At 33.9% G+C, this 17,135-nt stretch overlaps 1 protein-coding gene across 1 annotated transcript in view; it reads left to right on the top strand.

Annotated features, from left to right (window-relative positions):
• Positions 1-247: 247 nt before the first annotated feature.
• The window catches only part of LOC132544930 (beta-ureidopropionase-like), a 33,406-nt gene continuing 16,518 nt past the window's right edge, over positions 248-17,135 (top strand). The window contains exons 1-12 of the mRNA XM_060208592.1: positions 248-362; positions 1,295-1,472; positions 2,057-2,144; positions 2,890-2,984; positions 3,639-3,723; positions 3,962-4,038; positions 5,313-5,367; positions 5,705-5,819; positions 6,713-6,794; positions 7,950-7,992; positions 9,140-9,166; positions 9,652-9,692. Coding sequence (XP_060064575.1) covers positions 259-362; positions 1,295-1,472; positions 2,057-2,144; positions 2,890-2,984; positions 3,639-3,723; positions 3,962-4,038; positions 5,313-5,367; positions 5,705-5,819; positions 6,713-6,794; positions 7,950-7,992; positions 9,140-9,166; positions 9,652-9,692 — 990 coding nt within the window. The 5' untranslated portion in view covers positions 248-258. The remainder of the gene's footprint in view (positions 363-1,294; positions 1,473-2,056; positions 2,145-2,889; positions 2,985-3,638; positions 3,724-3,961; positions 4,039-5,312; positions 5,368-5,704; positions 5,820-6,712; positions 6,795-7,949; positions 7,993-9,139; positions 9,167-9,651; positions 9,693-17,135) is intronic.

Genomic DNA, 17,135 nt, shown 5'->3' with positions numbered 1-17,135 from the left:
GGACAAGTCGAATATGATTTTAGGAGATTAATTCTGATAAAGCCCCACTTGTCTTGCGAAGCGTAGTTGGGTAAATTTTTGAAAGACGAAAATAGAAAGTACACCTTATATCCATTCTATAATCAAAAGAAATAACGAAAAATATAAACAAATGTATTAGGTAAATATATATATGTCATCCTGACTACCCCCTTACTTAAACTGTTCCGTTGTATTCAGAGGTCGAGGACGCCACTTGGTGCTACTTAGCAGATAAGGATGGCTGCAGCAGAGCTGGAAAGTGTAGAGAAAGTTTTGGAGAAATACATACCTGCCGCTGAATTAGCGGAGGTAAGGCGCGTCTTTTATGGAAAGGAATTGAGGTAAACACTCAGCATGCGACTGACTTTAATGTCAGACCTGTCAGTAAAAATGAATGAAGTAGGCCTAGTACAGCATCTCTGTAGTGACCCACTTCTGGTGTTCTGAAATGCACCGGCACGTTTCATTGATAGCTATCAAGTTACAATTCTGTAACAAACAACACACTCAGAGACTGATTTTTAGGTTCTGACTTTGGAATGGGATTTTGCAGCTAATTTGATCTTAAATGGATTTTCTTATCGAATTGGTTTTATTTCAATTTTATTAGATCACGTGATATATGTTTACAAACAAACTCACGTGGCGTGGTACATGATTGTAAAAGAAGAAAGTTAAAAATGAGATTAAAGCAAAATTACAACCAGTCGTAGGCCTATTTTAAGACAGTTATTTATGATGTGGAACGAATAAGGAATTCTGAAGAAGATGTGAACCAGTTTTGAAGGACACAACACGAGTATGGTTACTCCACATTTGCATGATTGATACTGCTTTGAGTAATAAATTTTCAAGATTATTTGAAATAGGAAAGCATAGTGTTCTTTAAAACACATGCAACCAAAAAAAGAGTGTCATTTTTTAACATGGTTCAATATTCAATAGGTGTACATCTGTTGTTAAACTCAGTACTAAAATGACAATTTCAGAAATAACACTTAATTTGTTTCCCATTTACTTAAGTGAAAATCTGTAGGGAGTTTTTAGTGCAAATGTCATAAGTCAGCATGAATTTGCATGCATTCTATATTTAGCCACACTGCATTTGTATTTGCAATATTCAAAGCAGTAAATGTTATGCAAATGCAGAACTATTATCAATATGCAGGGTTGGGCCAAACCTGGTCAACCTTGTCCACAAGCCAACCAATACTTAAAAAAAAAAAAATGTGGAGGAAGGAAATGGTATGAAACAGGATCATTTTTTTTCTAGAAAACTCAGTCTACCAGAAGATGTGTACTCTACAGCTGATGAGAAAGATTTTGAGGTTCAAGGTTACAGCTTCTGTGAGCTTGCCAAAGAGGAAAGTTTTCGTCCACCAAGAGTGGTGAGAATTGGAGCCATACAAAACAAGATTGTCCTTCCTACAACAGCTCCTATATCCAAACAGGTATCGGAACCATTCTGTATATGTAAAACATATATTGCATGCATTTCTTGTACATACCTTTTCACTTCCTTAAGTCCTGTGTCATAATTTCAGTTTTGCACTAAGAAAATAATGTATTTCACAATATCTGCTAAAGTTTCTTGTTTACATATTAAAAAGTTATAAAAAAAGTACCTTGCAGCAGTAATTTTTGTAGGAGTTTTCCTTGTAAACCCAGAGCATTATTTAACATAATTTGATGTTTCTCAATACCAAGATATACCAGTATTATGGGTGCTCAAAATTTGAGTTGAGTCCCACTAGAAAAGCATGAGTCCTGGACTCAAATATCCGAATCCCAAAAATTTAGTGTAAGTAACCATGGTACATTAATATCATACTTAATGTATGTAATACATATTTAGTCATATAAGGCTATAAGCTGGCTTGAAGTTAACTCCAATGAAAACTTGCTGAAATCTCATGTAAACTTGTGTAAGATTTCATGTATTTGTGTATTGAAGCAGAGATTGATCCAAAATTATTGTCATAAAATCTATGAATTTTGATTTAAGTAAATGACTTTCTTCACTGACCCAATGTAGATTGAAGCACTGCATAACCGGATCTCTTATATCATTGAAGTGGCTGCCCGAAGTGGTGTAAATGTGATCTGTATGCAGGAGGCTTGGAGTAAGTAGAAAATACAATTATATCTTCCTCATTATCAATCTAAATAGAGTTACTTCCCTTGTCACCAATAATTGCAAGATATTTACACGAGCTATATGGAATTATATCCTTTTGTCTCCACAACATTAACTGGCAAGTAAACTCGTTTTGTTTTCACTTTTTGGAAGTAAGCACACTTGATTTTAGCACAACAATTGTTGTCGATAAGGCAGTACAGACTTTGTATGCCTTACTTATATGTACAAAGGTGTAGAGATAGGTAAAAAGAGCAATGTAATTAAAACATGGAAATTGTGAAAATAGTGTTTAAACACACCTTCATATTATATAGTACTTGTAGTTTTTCTGTTTCATTAGATCCAAAAACTGAGATGTAATTGAAAGTTACTGCATCAACTTTGTTGGATTGATGGTGTTAAAGCACTACAGACAAAATTAAAATCATTGGTTTGTTGGTTGGTTAGAGGTCTTTTGTCTCCTTGACTTGTCCTTTTCATGTCAGATTTGAGTATCTTCAGCTTGTGATGTATAGAGTTGCCTCACCTTGTCTTATAGATGTTTACAATATTTTATATGCAAAAATGACAAATTATCTAAAATTATTCTGATACAACTGTATGTGCTGACATGTTACACAGTTATTGAACTTAATGTTCAAGTATATATGACTGGGTATAAAAATGTTATAGCTTGACTTCTAGACTTATGGTTTTGTATTATGCCAATGTGTTACGGTTTATTGCAGCAATGCCCTTTGCTTTCTGCACCCGAGAGAAACATCCTTGGTGTGACTTTGCAGAGCCTGCAGAAAATGGTGCTACTACAAAACTCTTACAGGAGGTAACTCACTTGATTATGAGATTTAAATAAAAATCATAGTATATTTTAGTTTAAATTAAGTTATCATGTATATCCCTGTCAACTTTTGGCTAAAAGGTTTCAATGATAGAAATTTCACACAGAATTCAAATAGTTTTCAACAAAAATCACCAAATTTCTGTCTAATCATACTTTTTAGGTAAATCACTACCACACTAATTTCAGTAGGTATGTACAACATCAAATAATGTTGTCTCCAACATTTAAATAAACTGTGTTTTTACATAAGTTTAAATTGTTAGCCTAATATTAATGTGAAAGTCTACAGTGAGTTTTTTTTATGTGCATTTTGCATACACTTCTGTCTGCATCAGATGGAAAAATATTACTTGAAAAAATGTTAACAATATTTCCTTAAAAACTGGAAAAATATTTCTGGCAATTTTTTAAATTTGTTTTTGGGGAAAATAGCATGCTTTTTAGCACAGAGAGACAGCTCATGAGGAAAAAATTCTACTGAAAACCATTGGTCATTCAAAAAAATGTAACAGCATGAAAAATCATTTACCTGTGCGTTTTACACCTTATCAATACCAAGTCATGAAACTAGCAGACTTTTGTGTGAATTCTTTGATGAATCTTGTTGTAGAATTATTGTAATTGTTTTATTTATAGCTAGCGAAAAAGTACAACATGGTAATTGTTTCCCCAATCTTGGAGCGAGATGAAACTCATGGAGACATTCTGGCAAATACGGCAGGTAAATATGAATTTATACTGGTAATGAAAAATGTGTAATGATTTACACTCAAGTTAATTCATTTTCTTTGAACAAATATATAAAAGTATACGAATATACTCTCTGGCCTGTTTGTCAATATTTTTGGAGTACATAAATCTCTTATACTTGCTGATACTATCTTAAATAATATAACTCAGTTTATTTATTTTTTATTCTTAAGGAAGGTTGATCTGTTCAATTTGTGGATTTTTTTCAGTGGTGATATCCAACACAGGTGAAGTGCTTGGTAAATCTAGGAAGAACCACATCCCTAGAGTCGGTGACTTCAACGAGGTATTTAACATCCATTAATATAACACTAGTGTTTGTGATAAAAGCGATGAAGTCATTTCTCTACATGGAATTTTGGGATAGGGGTTGTTACAGCCCCTATAATGGCAAACTGATTTCTCACAATGAAAAAGTATACTAGAGATAGTTGTCTCACCTGTGTGATTTCTCACTGTAAAATTCTTGATAAGAGATTTTTACCCCTCTCGTATGATTTCACAAAATAAAATGCTGAACAAGAACTTATTATCTCCTCTGTAACGATAAAAATAGCGATAGTTACCTCCCCTGTATGATTTCTCGAATCTTATAATGATAGCTGAAAACTGGATTTTAGAAAAACAAAGATGTAGTTGCGTATTTCATATTATCTAATAGTGGTAGATTGAAAAGAATGTAACAAATTTCCTTCCATGCTAATCCATGATGTATATGTTAATGTGATGTACATGATAGAAGGTTGCTGAGGAAGACCTCAAAAATAGTATAATTTGCAATATATTCAAAGTTCAAAACGTTTTTAGAATCCCTTAGCAGTCCCACAATTGTAGTATCATTTGAAATTAGTAATTTACATTTTGCCATTTCTTAACTGTTAAATTGTTTGTTGGGTCTAATTTTAAGTCTGTTAGTTCACTACAAATTCATTGAAATAACTCAGCTTTTGTTTGATGATTTATCATCCAAACTTAATAAAAATGTTCATCAGTAGACCACAGACAAAATGCACCAAGATGTTTTTTGAGCGACATTATCAACCCAAAGGCCTGTGTGACAGAATTGTGCAAGTCTATGTTTTACGTTTATTGTGCATATTTCTGTATTTTTTTATTTCACAATTAACTGTATCAATGTATGGTGGTGATGTTCACTTTCTATCTGACATAATACTCAAATTAATAAAGCAAATTGGTTACCTCCCCTGAATGATTTCTCACATTGAAAAACTTGGCTATAGATAGTTATCTCTTCAGTATGATAGTTATCATCATGAAATACTGGGCTAGAGATAGTTGCCTCCCTTGTATCAGTGCTCACCATGAAATACTTTACCAGAGATAGTTACCTCCCCTGTATGATTTCTCACCATGAATTACTGGGCTAGAGATAGTTATCTCCCCTGCATGATTTCTCACCATGAAATACTGTCATACAAAGGTCATGTTAGAATTTTTCTAGTTTAGAAAGATGATGCTTTAGATTTTTCTCATTGATAATTGAAGTGTAACATTACTTTAAACACCAATGTTTTATTTCAATAATTTCTGTACTGGCAGTCTACATACTACATGGAGGGTGACACAGGCCACAAAGTGTTCCAAACACAGTTTGGTAAGTTTTGTGGATTTTAAGAATTATATTTGCATCCTACAAAGAGAAATATGTTTAACATGCAAATCATTCCTGGCATTAATAGTGGACGATGACTTATTCCAGATAATTTACAATTAATAATGTTAGAAGTATTAGATTTAGGAACAAATGGTCGTTGTTTTTCCTTATTCTAGTAAATTCAAATTCTTATATGCTTTTTGTGCCACAGATTTGTACTGATTGGAAAAATAAACTTGATAAACAATTTAATTTTCTGATTAAAAGATTTCTTTTCTTTTACTTTATGTATCACATGTACCAATAACTGATCAATACAAAATTTTCTATTATGTAGGAAAGATTGCTATCAACATATGCTATGGCCGCCATCACCCTCCCAACTGGTTGATGTATGGAGTGAATGGGGCTGAAATTGTCTTCAATCCTTCTGCAACTGTGGGAGCACTAAGGTATAATCACTATCAAAACTTTCACCCTGTCAGATCTTTATCATGGGAAGAGAATGTTATTTGTGATGAAGGCTTCTTAAAATATCTTGGTTTGAAAATATTAAACTGCATATTGATATTTAAAACTTATTTTTGTGTTTTATGGTCTCTTTTCATGGACTAAAGAGTTTGGACCATAAAACTCAAGTTTTTAAGAATAAAATACCAAATTATTTTGCTGGCCTAATGGAGTACTTTATAGTTATTTAACTTTGCAAGGGTCATATTTCAAAGTTGGTTATAATTTGGAGGGAGGAAATTTCAAACAAACACATCCTGTGATATTTCACAGTTCCTTGTGTGCCCTTACTTCGTCGGTATGGAAAGTAAGCATTTAAGTTTCTCTAAATGACATGCTGATGAGTTAATTTTATTTTTAAAATTAAGTGCCAGACATTACATACAAGTATTCAACTTTTTTTATTATGTATTTGGCTCTAAAAAAGAGGAACACATAGATGCAGATCTATGAGTTTATATATTCACAGGATAATGTTGATACATGTATTTCACAGCTTGAATATTCATAAGGAGATACATTTCACACTTTCTTGAATGACTGTGAATATAGTGCAATTAAGTCCTCTGCGAATATTTCCAATGATAGAGTAAGTAATGACAAGTTGGAATGATATTTTCATTGAAATTGAAGTGGTTGACAAATGTCCACCTTCATCCGAGTGAAAATGGTCTATTTGACAATTAATTATATATTTTTTACAATATTTAGATAATTTTTAAGTACTGACATTTTTGCTCTTTTTTGGGGGGAGGGGGTTTGTGAGTAATAGAGGAATTAGATATGGTTGTATTTTTGTGAATATTCAGAATTAACAGATTGTATTGTTTTACAGTGAGCCAATGTGGCCGATAGAAGCTCGATGTGCGGCCATCGCCAACAGTTACTTCACATGTGGCATCAACCGAGTCGGCACTGTAAGTAGACTTTGGGGACAATAGAAACTATGGCAGGACATTGACTGTGTGTTAAGGTGATAAATGGACAGGATGTATCACACGTCTTATTACCATGGAAAGTAGACAATGTTGTCACATGACATTGACTGTGGGCATGATGTAAAACAGAGTGTGGATAAGTACTGTAAACATACCTATTTTGGCACAATTAAACTTTAGTGCAATATTAGTTTTGAACAAATCAGTACAATGATGGATTGACGCATTGGCGATAATTGAAATATTAATGACAGACAGGAAATATAATTAGTGCAAGCATAATTTTGCACTGTATCTTTAGTGCAAAAAGCTCCAAGATAAGATGACCACTAAAAAGATGTATGTTTATAGTGTTCAGAACTAGGAAATGGCATCCACTGTGGGCATGGCGAAAAATTGTAGATGTAGATAAAGTAGATATGGTCTAGGTGAATTTTTATTGTAGTTAATAATAGCGGTATATGCTCTAACATTCTGCTGGTTTGAACAGCTACAGAGGAAGTTCAGTGGTGGGATGGCACAGTTCAGAATTTAGATACTGTAGGTGGACATTGAGTCCCTGAAGTTTATAGTAATCTTCATGCAATGTTTTAATTCATTCAAACAGTGGTACAGTTCAGAATAAAGACATACACCCTTTTTTTATAATTTACAGATATGTGATTTTGAAATTTATTGCTGAATGAGGCTAATACAGCTCCCATCTTGATTTTGATGTTTCTTTCGTTCAATTTTGATTTTCCTCTGTGGCCTCTGAAGTTTCAGAATTTAGGCCGGTAATGATATTGACAAGTCTTTGAACGACAAACTGTATGATGCAGTTTGATACATTATTTTGCTCTTCTATATCTTATTCTGAATTAGATGCTATTCACTTCTTGAATCTTTTGTACAATCTTTCACCAGGATAAAATCCAAGGCACACTTCATTCGGGTCGACACAAATGATTGATATCAGCAAATATAAATAAAAATAAATAAAAAAAAAAATAAAAGAGCTAATAGTTAAATGGGTAAGAATATTAATGAGTGGAGAAAACGATGAATTTGTTAAGGAATATGGTATATAACAGGGAGACTTTGTAATTTAACACTCGTATATAGAGAGTAATATTCGACTTATTATTGTTTCAGGAAGAGTTTGCAAGGGAGTTCACTTCTGGTAACGGTAAACCAGGTAAGTAAGTGGAAATGTAGTATAAAGGTATTTTATAGAGAGATATTTCTCAAAGGCCGTTTTCACATGACCACGTTGAAACTATTCAGGTTGCACATAAGTATTCCATGAAAACCAAATGTAGAAATTGAAAATGTTGAATATGAACTTCAAAATGCACAGTTTTGAAATATCAAGTCAAGCATAAAACAATGTGTATGCACTCACCCTGTTTACTGCAGAAATTCTGAAAAACTAATGATACTCTGCCAGTTAGCATCAGAAAGGTATAGCTAGCCCCTAAAACTGCACATGTGTAATATTCTACAGTCCAGCCCCATTCCTGATTTGTGCTTGGAGGTTTCTTTGAAGGTTCAGTCTTTCCAGCTGTTTCAACAACTTATGCAAAAGTTGCTGGAGTATTATTTGTCAGGAAAATAGAAGAGAAATTGTGAGATATAGATTTTTTGTGAAAGTGCTTATTTTTAGTTTAAGGTTTATTTAGATGTCAAGTGTTCTTTTCCACCTCTAGTTTGTTTAAAATCAAAAGATTTGGCATTTTTCAGTTTTAGCTCCAAATCAATCCAAGGTTGAAAAAAATCCACTCTAAAGCTTAAATATACTATTGTTTTGATATATTTTTGTGTACACATGTATTTATCATCAAAATTCTGGGGAAATCACGATATCAACATGATGTTCATTTCATGTCAATGTCTAATGCTAAATAAATTTCAGAAAAACAAGGTATCATGTTTCAGTGTGCTTGAAATAGAACAAATGTGTGACATTGTAACAACAACAGAAAATGTCAATATGTTGACAGAATCTTGATTCACAAAAAAAATTCATGAAAATTTCAAGTCAAAATATGAAAAGAAAGATTTATGCTCGCACGGAGACATCTGAAAAAGTACAAGAATAAGACCAGGTGTTTTGGAAGAGTAAGCATCTTCTGCTTCATTTCTGTCACCTGCTATGTAAATCGTAGTCTATCCAAGTAAATAATATTACATCCTCAAATGAGATCAAAACAAACAACAATGAGACCATTAGGCAACCTTAGAAGCACATCCAACTGCTGCCTGCACAACGATACAGAATATTTCTTGATGTGTAATTTTCCATATCTGATGTATTTGTAATGGCAATTCTTAATTTTTTTCAGCTCACAAAGACTTTGGACATTTCTATGGTAAGTTATCAAGTTTTATACAAAAAGATTACTTTAAACAAGATTATTTTTGTGTGCTGAAATCTGCATTAAAACAATGAATAAATTGCATTGATATACTGTAAAACCATATTTTTTATGGGGACAAATTTTTGTGGTTTTTCAAAAAATCACTTTTTTGTGGCCACTTGGTATCATGGATAAAGTTAGCTCAATAAAGCTTCTTGCACTAATTTCAACAGTTGGTTGACATAGAAACCTTGGATTAACAACACCAACAAAATCAACAAAGACAAAACCCCAACAGTATTGATTGTTTTATAGAACATTATTTTGGTTCTGATCTTACAGTTGACTTCAAGGTTATTTGAGTCCAACCAGACTTACCCTCATTTTGAGAACGCCTTCTGCAACTCTTTGTAACAATATTTTCTGTAGGTGGCTCTTGCAGATTAGACAGGTCACACTTTTCTGTCAGCGGCTGAAGATTATGATTTCTATTTCAGGTTCCAGCTATGTGGCAGCTCCTGATGGCACACGTACTCCAGTAAGTTTTTCTTCCTAACTTTTATGAAGTCCACGAGGGATTCAAATTTTTCATGTTATCTTCAGCTTGGGGAAATTTAAGTACAGTTTCACTTTTGTCCTCACCTTCTTGTGTTTTTTTTTACTGCGGGATTCGGGGGTAGAATATGGACTTCATCTCCAATGCCAAAACCCATATATTCTTTCCCCAATTAATGCATTATAATCCCACAATTAATGGTAATTTCAGAATTTTTCACAAAATCAGGATGATACTATCCTACATGTATGTACAAATATTACAGCTGCGAGTTAAGATGGTATTGACACCATCCTACATGTATGTACAAATATTACAGCTCCGAGTTAAGATGGTATTGACACCATCCTACATGTATGTACAAATATTACAGCTGCGAGTTAAGATGGTATTGACACCATCCTACATGTATGTACAAATATTACAGCTGCGAGTTAAGATGGTATTGACACCATCCTACATGTATGTACAAATATTAGATGGTATTGACACCATCCTACATGTATGTACAAATATTACAGCTGCGAGTTAAGATGGTATTGACACCATCCTACATGTATGTACAAATATTACAGCTGCGAGTTAAGATGGTATTGACACCATCCTACATGTATGTACAAATATTACAGCTTCGAGTTAAGATGGTATTGACACCATCCTACATGTATGTACAAATATTACAGCTTCGAGTTAAGATGGTGTTGACACCGTCCTACATGTATGTACAAATATTACATCTTCGAGTTAAGATGGTATTGACACCATCCTACATGTATGTACAAATATTACATCTTCGAGTTAAGATGGTGTTGACACCGTCCTACATGTATGTACAAATATTACAGCTTCGAGTTAAGATGATATTGACACCATCCTACATGTATGTACAAATATTACATCTTCGAGTTAAGATGATATTGACACCATCCTACATGTATGTACAAATATTACATCTTCGAGTTAAGATGATATTGACACCATCCTACATGTATGTACAAATATTACAACACTGAGTTTAGATGGTTAAGCTTTTTCTTTTACAAAGAATATCATCTACAATCGACAGAACTTACTTCTGATTAGATTCAAATACTTAAGTATCTTTATGTTTCATTTTATTTTTTTTCCCAATTTCAAAACCAAGGGCCCCATTCCCAAAGTGGTGAATAAATTCCTGCCTTGGTATCAATAAACTGAGAACAAAAAGACAACTGTTATCCACAGTTATCGCTGATGTAATGGTTTTTGTCACACGAGACTTTTTGTGATCTGTCATTATCATCATGTGTCATCCAGTGGCCATTGCACTTTTCTGCCTTCTTGAAATTCAATGCAGTGATTTCAATCAGTTTTTTCACAAAGGTCCATTGCCAATGAAAAATTAAAAGTGTAAACCCCAGGGGCCTAAAAGATTAGGTCAAAAGGGAAATATTTTGCTTATGTTTAAAAAAGTCTTCTGCAGATTGAGATACTATCAAAAAAAAGTTCTCCGTGGATGAAGAGGTCCCAAGGTGCTTTCTAAAAATGTAAATTTCATTCATAACCTCTTGATTTCTCTCAAAAAAGCAGGTAAATTTTACTGTAGTTAATGTAAGAAAATTACAGTTTTGGAGAAACCGTATTTCAATTCAGTTTTAGCGAGAAATAGTTTGATCTAGGTTAGATTCATTACCAATACATAGCAGTTTTATAATATGAAAAAATGCAAACTCCACCCCTGGCGCCTTAAACACAAATGGCACAAAGGGGGAAATTCGCTTACATTGCAGAACTCTGTCACAGATCCTTATGGGAAAGCCTATAAGAATGATGTATTTCATAAACCAGGGTCCCTCTTCCCTCTAGGAAGGGTTTAAATTTATAATACTGGAAAATATTACTGTTCAAGTATATTTTGATTATTTTCAATAAGAAATCATCTAAACTTCATTTGTATTGTCGTCAGATAGGTGTTTGATGATATGAAGATGCAAACAAGAGTGTTTTATTGTGTACACTATGTAATTCCACTTTTCTTCTCCAGCCCCTGCAGATTTTAGGTCACCTGAGACAAAGTCCCCTATTGTTATCTCCTTTTGTCAAGTGTTATCTGTGTGTAAACCTTTTTGCATTTTTAACTTCTTCTGAAAGCCCTTAGATTGACTTTAAATGAAATTGTGCAGAGCCTTCCATGGCCATGAGTGAAGCAAAATTGAAAATGAGATTGCCCCCACCTCCTAGGGGCCTGAGGGCCAGGACCAAAAGGAAGTCAAATTATTGAAATTTCTTAATCTTCTAGCAAATACCCAAATATGGTAAGATCAAATACTCTTTTTGCGTTGATGGAACTTAATATGCTTTACCATAATTGTAAATTTCCTGAACCCAGGGTCTCTCATTTCACCATGAGGAGGGATAGAGGTTTCATAAGAAAAAGGGAAATTACATTACCAAGATAATTACATTTTTGAGCATAATTTGTTTATTTTTTATTGGAAAGCGATTAAAATTGGTTAGCATTGTTACTGTAGGATAACAGTGTGATGATATGCACAGACACTGACCCTGACTGGCCCTCAGGGGCTGATAATTGGGGCCAAAAGGAGTCAAATGGACCAAAATCTTAAAAAGCGGACACTGTCTGTCAACTGCCCATCATCAGTCCTGAAACAAATCTTGATATTGCAATTTCTTCAGGAGTTCTGTTTGTATGAAGAATCCACATTTTTCTTCGTTCTGCCCTTTTGATTTTGAGATCAATCAGGAAAACAAAAACTAACTGGCCAAGAGAGCTGATATTTGGCCTGTAGCATACTGAGAAAAAAGGCTAGCAAGTTCTTCGAACAACTTGACTCACTTTCAAAGTCACCAATGTAAAATATTTTCAAATCTCAAACTTTTTCTCAATGACCAAAAGGCCAAGGCTATTGAAATTGCTTCAGTAACATGCTGATGCAAACAACTACAAAATTTGTTCAAATAGAAAACCTTGTCTGACTTTCAAGTTCAGAAGGGATAAATTTGTCAAAATCTTTCAGCTATTTCCTCTCAATAACCAATAAGCCCAGAGTGGTTATATTGAGCCTGTAGCATTCTGAGATGAAAGAACATCAAGTTTGGTAAAATGAATGACCTTGACCCGCTTTCCGTGCCACAAGGCAATCTCTACCAGAGTACTATTGTAATTGTTGGCTAACTCATGGTTAAGTCTACAGACAGGGCACCATTGTCATTGTTGCCTATCTCATGGTTAAGTCTACAGACAGGGAACCATTGTCTTTTGCTATCTCATGGTTAAGTCTACAGACAGGGTTCAATTGTCATTGTTGGCTAACTCATGGTTAAGTCTACACACAGGGTACCATTGTCATTGTTGCCTATCTCATGGTTAAGTCAATAGACAGGGAACCATTGTCTTTTGCTATCTCATGGTTAAGTCAACACACAGGGTACCATTGTCATTGTTGGCTATCTCATGGTTAAGTCTACACACAGGGTACCATTGTCATTGTTGGCAAACTCATGGTTAAGTCAACACACAGGGTACCATTGTAATTGTTGACTATCTCATGGTTAAGTCTACAGACAGGGTACCATTGACATTGTTGGCTATCTCATGGTTATGTCTACAGACAGGGTACCATTGTCATTAATGGCATACTCATGGTTATGTCTACAGACAGGGTACCATTGTCATTTGCTATCTCATGGTTAAGTCTACAGACAGGGTACCATTGTCATTTGCTAACTCATGGTTAAGTCAACACACAGGGTACCATTGTCATTTGCTATCTCATGGTTATGTCTACAGACAGGGTACCATTGTCATTTGCTAACTCATGGTTAAGTCAACACACAGGGTACCATTGTAATTGTTGACTATCTCATGGTTAAGTCTACAGACAGGGTACCATTGTCATCGTTGGCAAACTCATGGTTAAATCTACAGACAGGGTACCATTGTCATTTGCTATCTCATGGTTATGTCTACAGACAGGGTACCATTATCATTTGCTAACTCATGGTTAAGTCTACAGACAGGGTACCATTGACATTGTTGGCTATCTCATGGTTATGTCTACAGACAGGGTACCATTGTCATTTGCTATCTCATGGTTATGTCTACAGACAGGGTACCATTATCATTTGCTATCTCATGGTTAAGTCTACAGACAGGGTACCATTATCATTTGCTAACTCATGGTTAAGTCTACAGACAGGGTACCTTTGTAATTGTTGCTATCTCATGGTTAAGTCTACAGTGGTCATTACTCAATGTTAATGGGTCAAAGGTCACATTTGATAACTTCTGAAGACCCATCAAACTGTGTTAATGATATATGCCAGGGTCATTCATATCACACAGATAATTTCCGGTTGAGATAAAAGATCAACCATACTTGATAATACATTTATTGTTGTATGATAAAATGAGGACCTGCATGGACTGTGCTCAAAGTTTTGCTATACAGTATAGAAAATGTATATGGTTCAGATTTTAAAGTTGATTTGGATGATCTGTAATGTTGTCAGATATCAAACATTTTTTTTACCTAGTTATGAAGATTTTGGCATATTTAGTCTGTGTCATTTTTTTCTATTAACCGATGATTGATTTGTAATTAATAATTCCATATAAAGTATTTATTTAATTTTTTTCATATTATTACATGTCATTGTTGTTAAATTTCAATACTGGTATTATTTTGGAGTGAAATCAACAATCTTTATGTATATATAGATAAAAGTTAAATAACAGACATACAGGGCCATTCCACCAGTTACACAACCCGTAAATGAAAGCATAAGATTTAATTGTGTTTTTGTATAGTCCTTATCAGATGAAAGTCACCCAGCCAAAGGCAATGAACTCTATCTACTGCCTAAAGTGTCCGAAAATAAGGTCTCTGACGGCACAGCTGTCCTGAAATGAGTTCTTCATTTATGTTAGGCTCTCTGACTCACAGCAAGGTAGCTTTTGACTGGTACAGATCGAGGACAGCTGTCCCAAAACCAGGTCTGTTCTAGAGATTCATATGATGCTTATTCTTATGCTGTGTATTTGTGCACTGCTGTGTACCTGTGGAGCTAGAAAGGCTGTCTGCTGGTATTTTAAACTAGTTGTCCTGGAATGAGTTCATCATTTTCTAAGTACACAGTATCATCTATAATTAAAGTGATAGACTGAAGTGTAAAAACAAGTGAAAATGAAGGCAGACAAATTTTATGCTTTAAATATGAATTTTGTCATAGTGAATCTTCCCTGGAATATCTGTAGCAACTAAATATAGAATTGATTTAATGTGCACAAAGCACATTAAAGTTTAAGATGCTTATAAAATGGAATCTTCCACCTGCATTTATATCTGTAACAAATGGAATAATCCAATAACATTTATTGACTGAGCTAGTCGGAAATAGACTGGGCATTTAGCTGTCATGTGAAAAGCATGACTTCATAGTTATGTACCAAGTTACCAAGGATACAGATTATATCTCAATTACACATGTCTATCTCTTGGTACAAATATAAAGAATTTATTTCACTTTCATAAATATCTGTCAAGAATTTAATAACTTGAGACAATGTTGATCAAGAACTTTATTCTTAATTGGTTTTTTATTGACACTGTATTTTTAGGCTATATTAATACAAATAAGTGAATAATTAAAATAATACCTGAAAAATCCCAAGAATGCACTAATATGAATATCAGGTCACGTTAACAGTCTGAGGCGCTGTAGTGGGTTTGTCTTGATTTTTTTTTTTTTTATTACATTTAACAAGCTGTAGTCAATAGCATATATAATTGATCCCATTAACTCCTATAACTTTAAGACCGTTTAATTAAAACATTTGGTCAGTCCCTGCCTTAATTTACACAAAGCATTCAACTCACTTAAATACTTTATCATCTTGATGTTTTCCCATGGACCCACAGAGATAATGAGATTTGTCTGTATATATATATATATATATATACCTTTTAAGATACATGTAAGTTAGCCGATGACTCTTGAACTTTTTCTTTATATTTAGTCCAGTTGATGATCAGCATATAAATAAAACAGGTCTAGGGCTTCATATCTAGAGATGTAGGTTAAATACTTAGGTAAGGTCATAAATACTAGCCTCCTCTGTAATCTGTCGATGTATAATGAGTGTATCAACAGGTGAGGTGCTTATAGTGTTGATGTTTACAGTCTTGTCATGGTTTGTCGGTTTGCAAAACAGGATCTCAGATTCATGACAAAAATTGTTAAAGGTCATTGGTGCATTAGCTTCCAGCGATTCATACAAAGGAGGTGTGATCAGCTCCTAATCTGTACAAAGAGGTCAAGAGTTCATTTAGTGGGTTCAGTGTGGCTTTTATTTCTTAAATCATATCTTGAAAATTTATCCTAGGTGATAATTAACATTAGTAGTAGATGCTGTAGGTACAAGATTGTCAGTGTGGTAGATTTTTGTTTATCTGATAAATGCTGGATTACTCCTTAAAATATAATGGACTGTTCCAAAACGCCCATGCGGACATATTATACAATGTATACACACACAGAAATTACTTTTTCTGTAGTTACATACCTATGCTGTCAGCATTTGGCTATCAAATGTTTATTTGCCTCTAGTATTCAGGTGTCTGAAGGAGGTATGAAAATTAGAATTTCTGTATTTTGTGAAATATTTTTACAAGGATCTGTAAAGGTTGTATTAAAAGTATTAACATTAAGCAAAAATTCAAATTTGAAGTCCAGGCTAAAGTAAAAGTGTAATTAAAATTAGAATTCAAAGAAAAAAGCTTCTAAAGCAAACACCATTGCTTTGTGTTTGATGTTCTTAGTAAATCTCTTAGGTAATCATCATTGTGTGCTGGATTCACAAATAATAATTAGTAATTTACCCCAATATTGGGTTTGTATCGATGAGTATCAATGTTATAAATTGCCACAGCTCACCTTTTTCAGTTCATCAATGAATTGTACTTTACAAATTTTAATCTGTACAAAATAAAATCCGAGATATAACCAATTCCAGATCTTAAAAGAAAATTTATTTCAATCTTTCACTAGCCGAGGGAGTACGCCTGTACTCTACTTCTGTCTAGACCAAATTCTCATTACATGATAGCGGATATTGCCCTCTTCTGTGGAAGAGTCCATAGTATACCAATTTTGGGCTGTACCATGTTGTAGCTCTGTATACAGACTGTCTCATTAGAGATGTGGGTAACAGAGATTAAATGGTTTGGCTCAGTCCATTATTTGATATCCATTTTAACTATGGAAAGAGAGGGAGTCATAGGACATCTGTACTTAACCACAAGTCCACTTAAGTGCACACCAACTCAAATTAGTGCAGAACTGACAGTCTTCACACACATGCACCAAGGAAAACATAAAACATTTTACAAGCACACGCACTAAGAACAACTTCTTAACCCACAG

This window comes from Ylistrum balloti, unplaced genomic scaffold (genome assembly GCF_031769215.1).
Source record: "Ylistrum balloti isolate Yb309-2 unplaced genomic scaffold, AGI_CSIRO_Ybal_v1 Utg369816, whole genome shotgun sequence".
NCBI classification, from domain to species: domain Eukaryota; kingdom Metazoa; phylum Mollusca; class Bivalvia; order Pectinida; family Pectinidae; genus Ylistrum; species Ylistrum balloti.
Note: the sequence above shows the minus strand (reverse complement) of the source record. Positions and strands in the feature narration are given on the sequence as shown.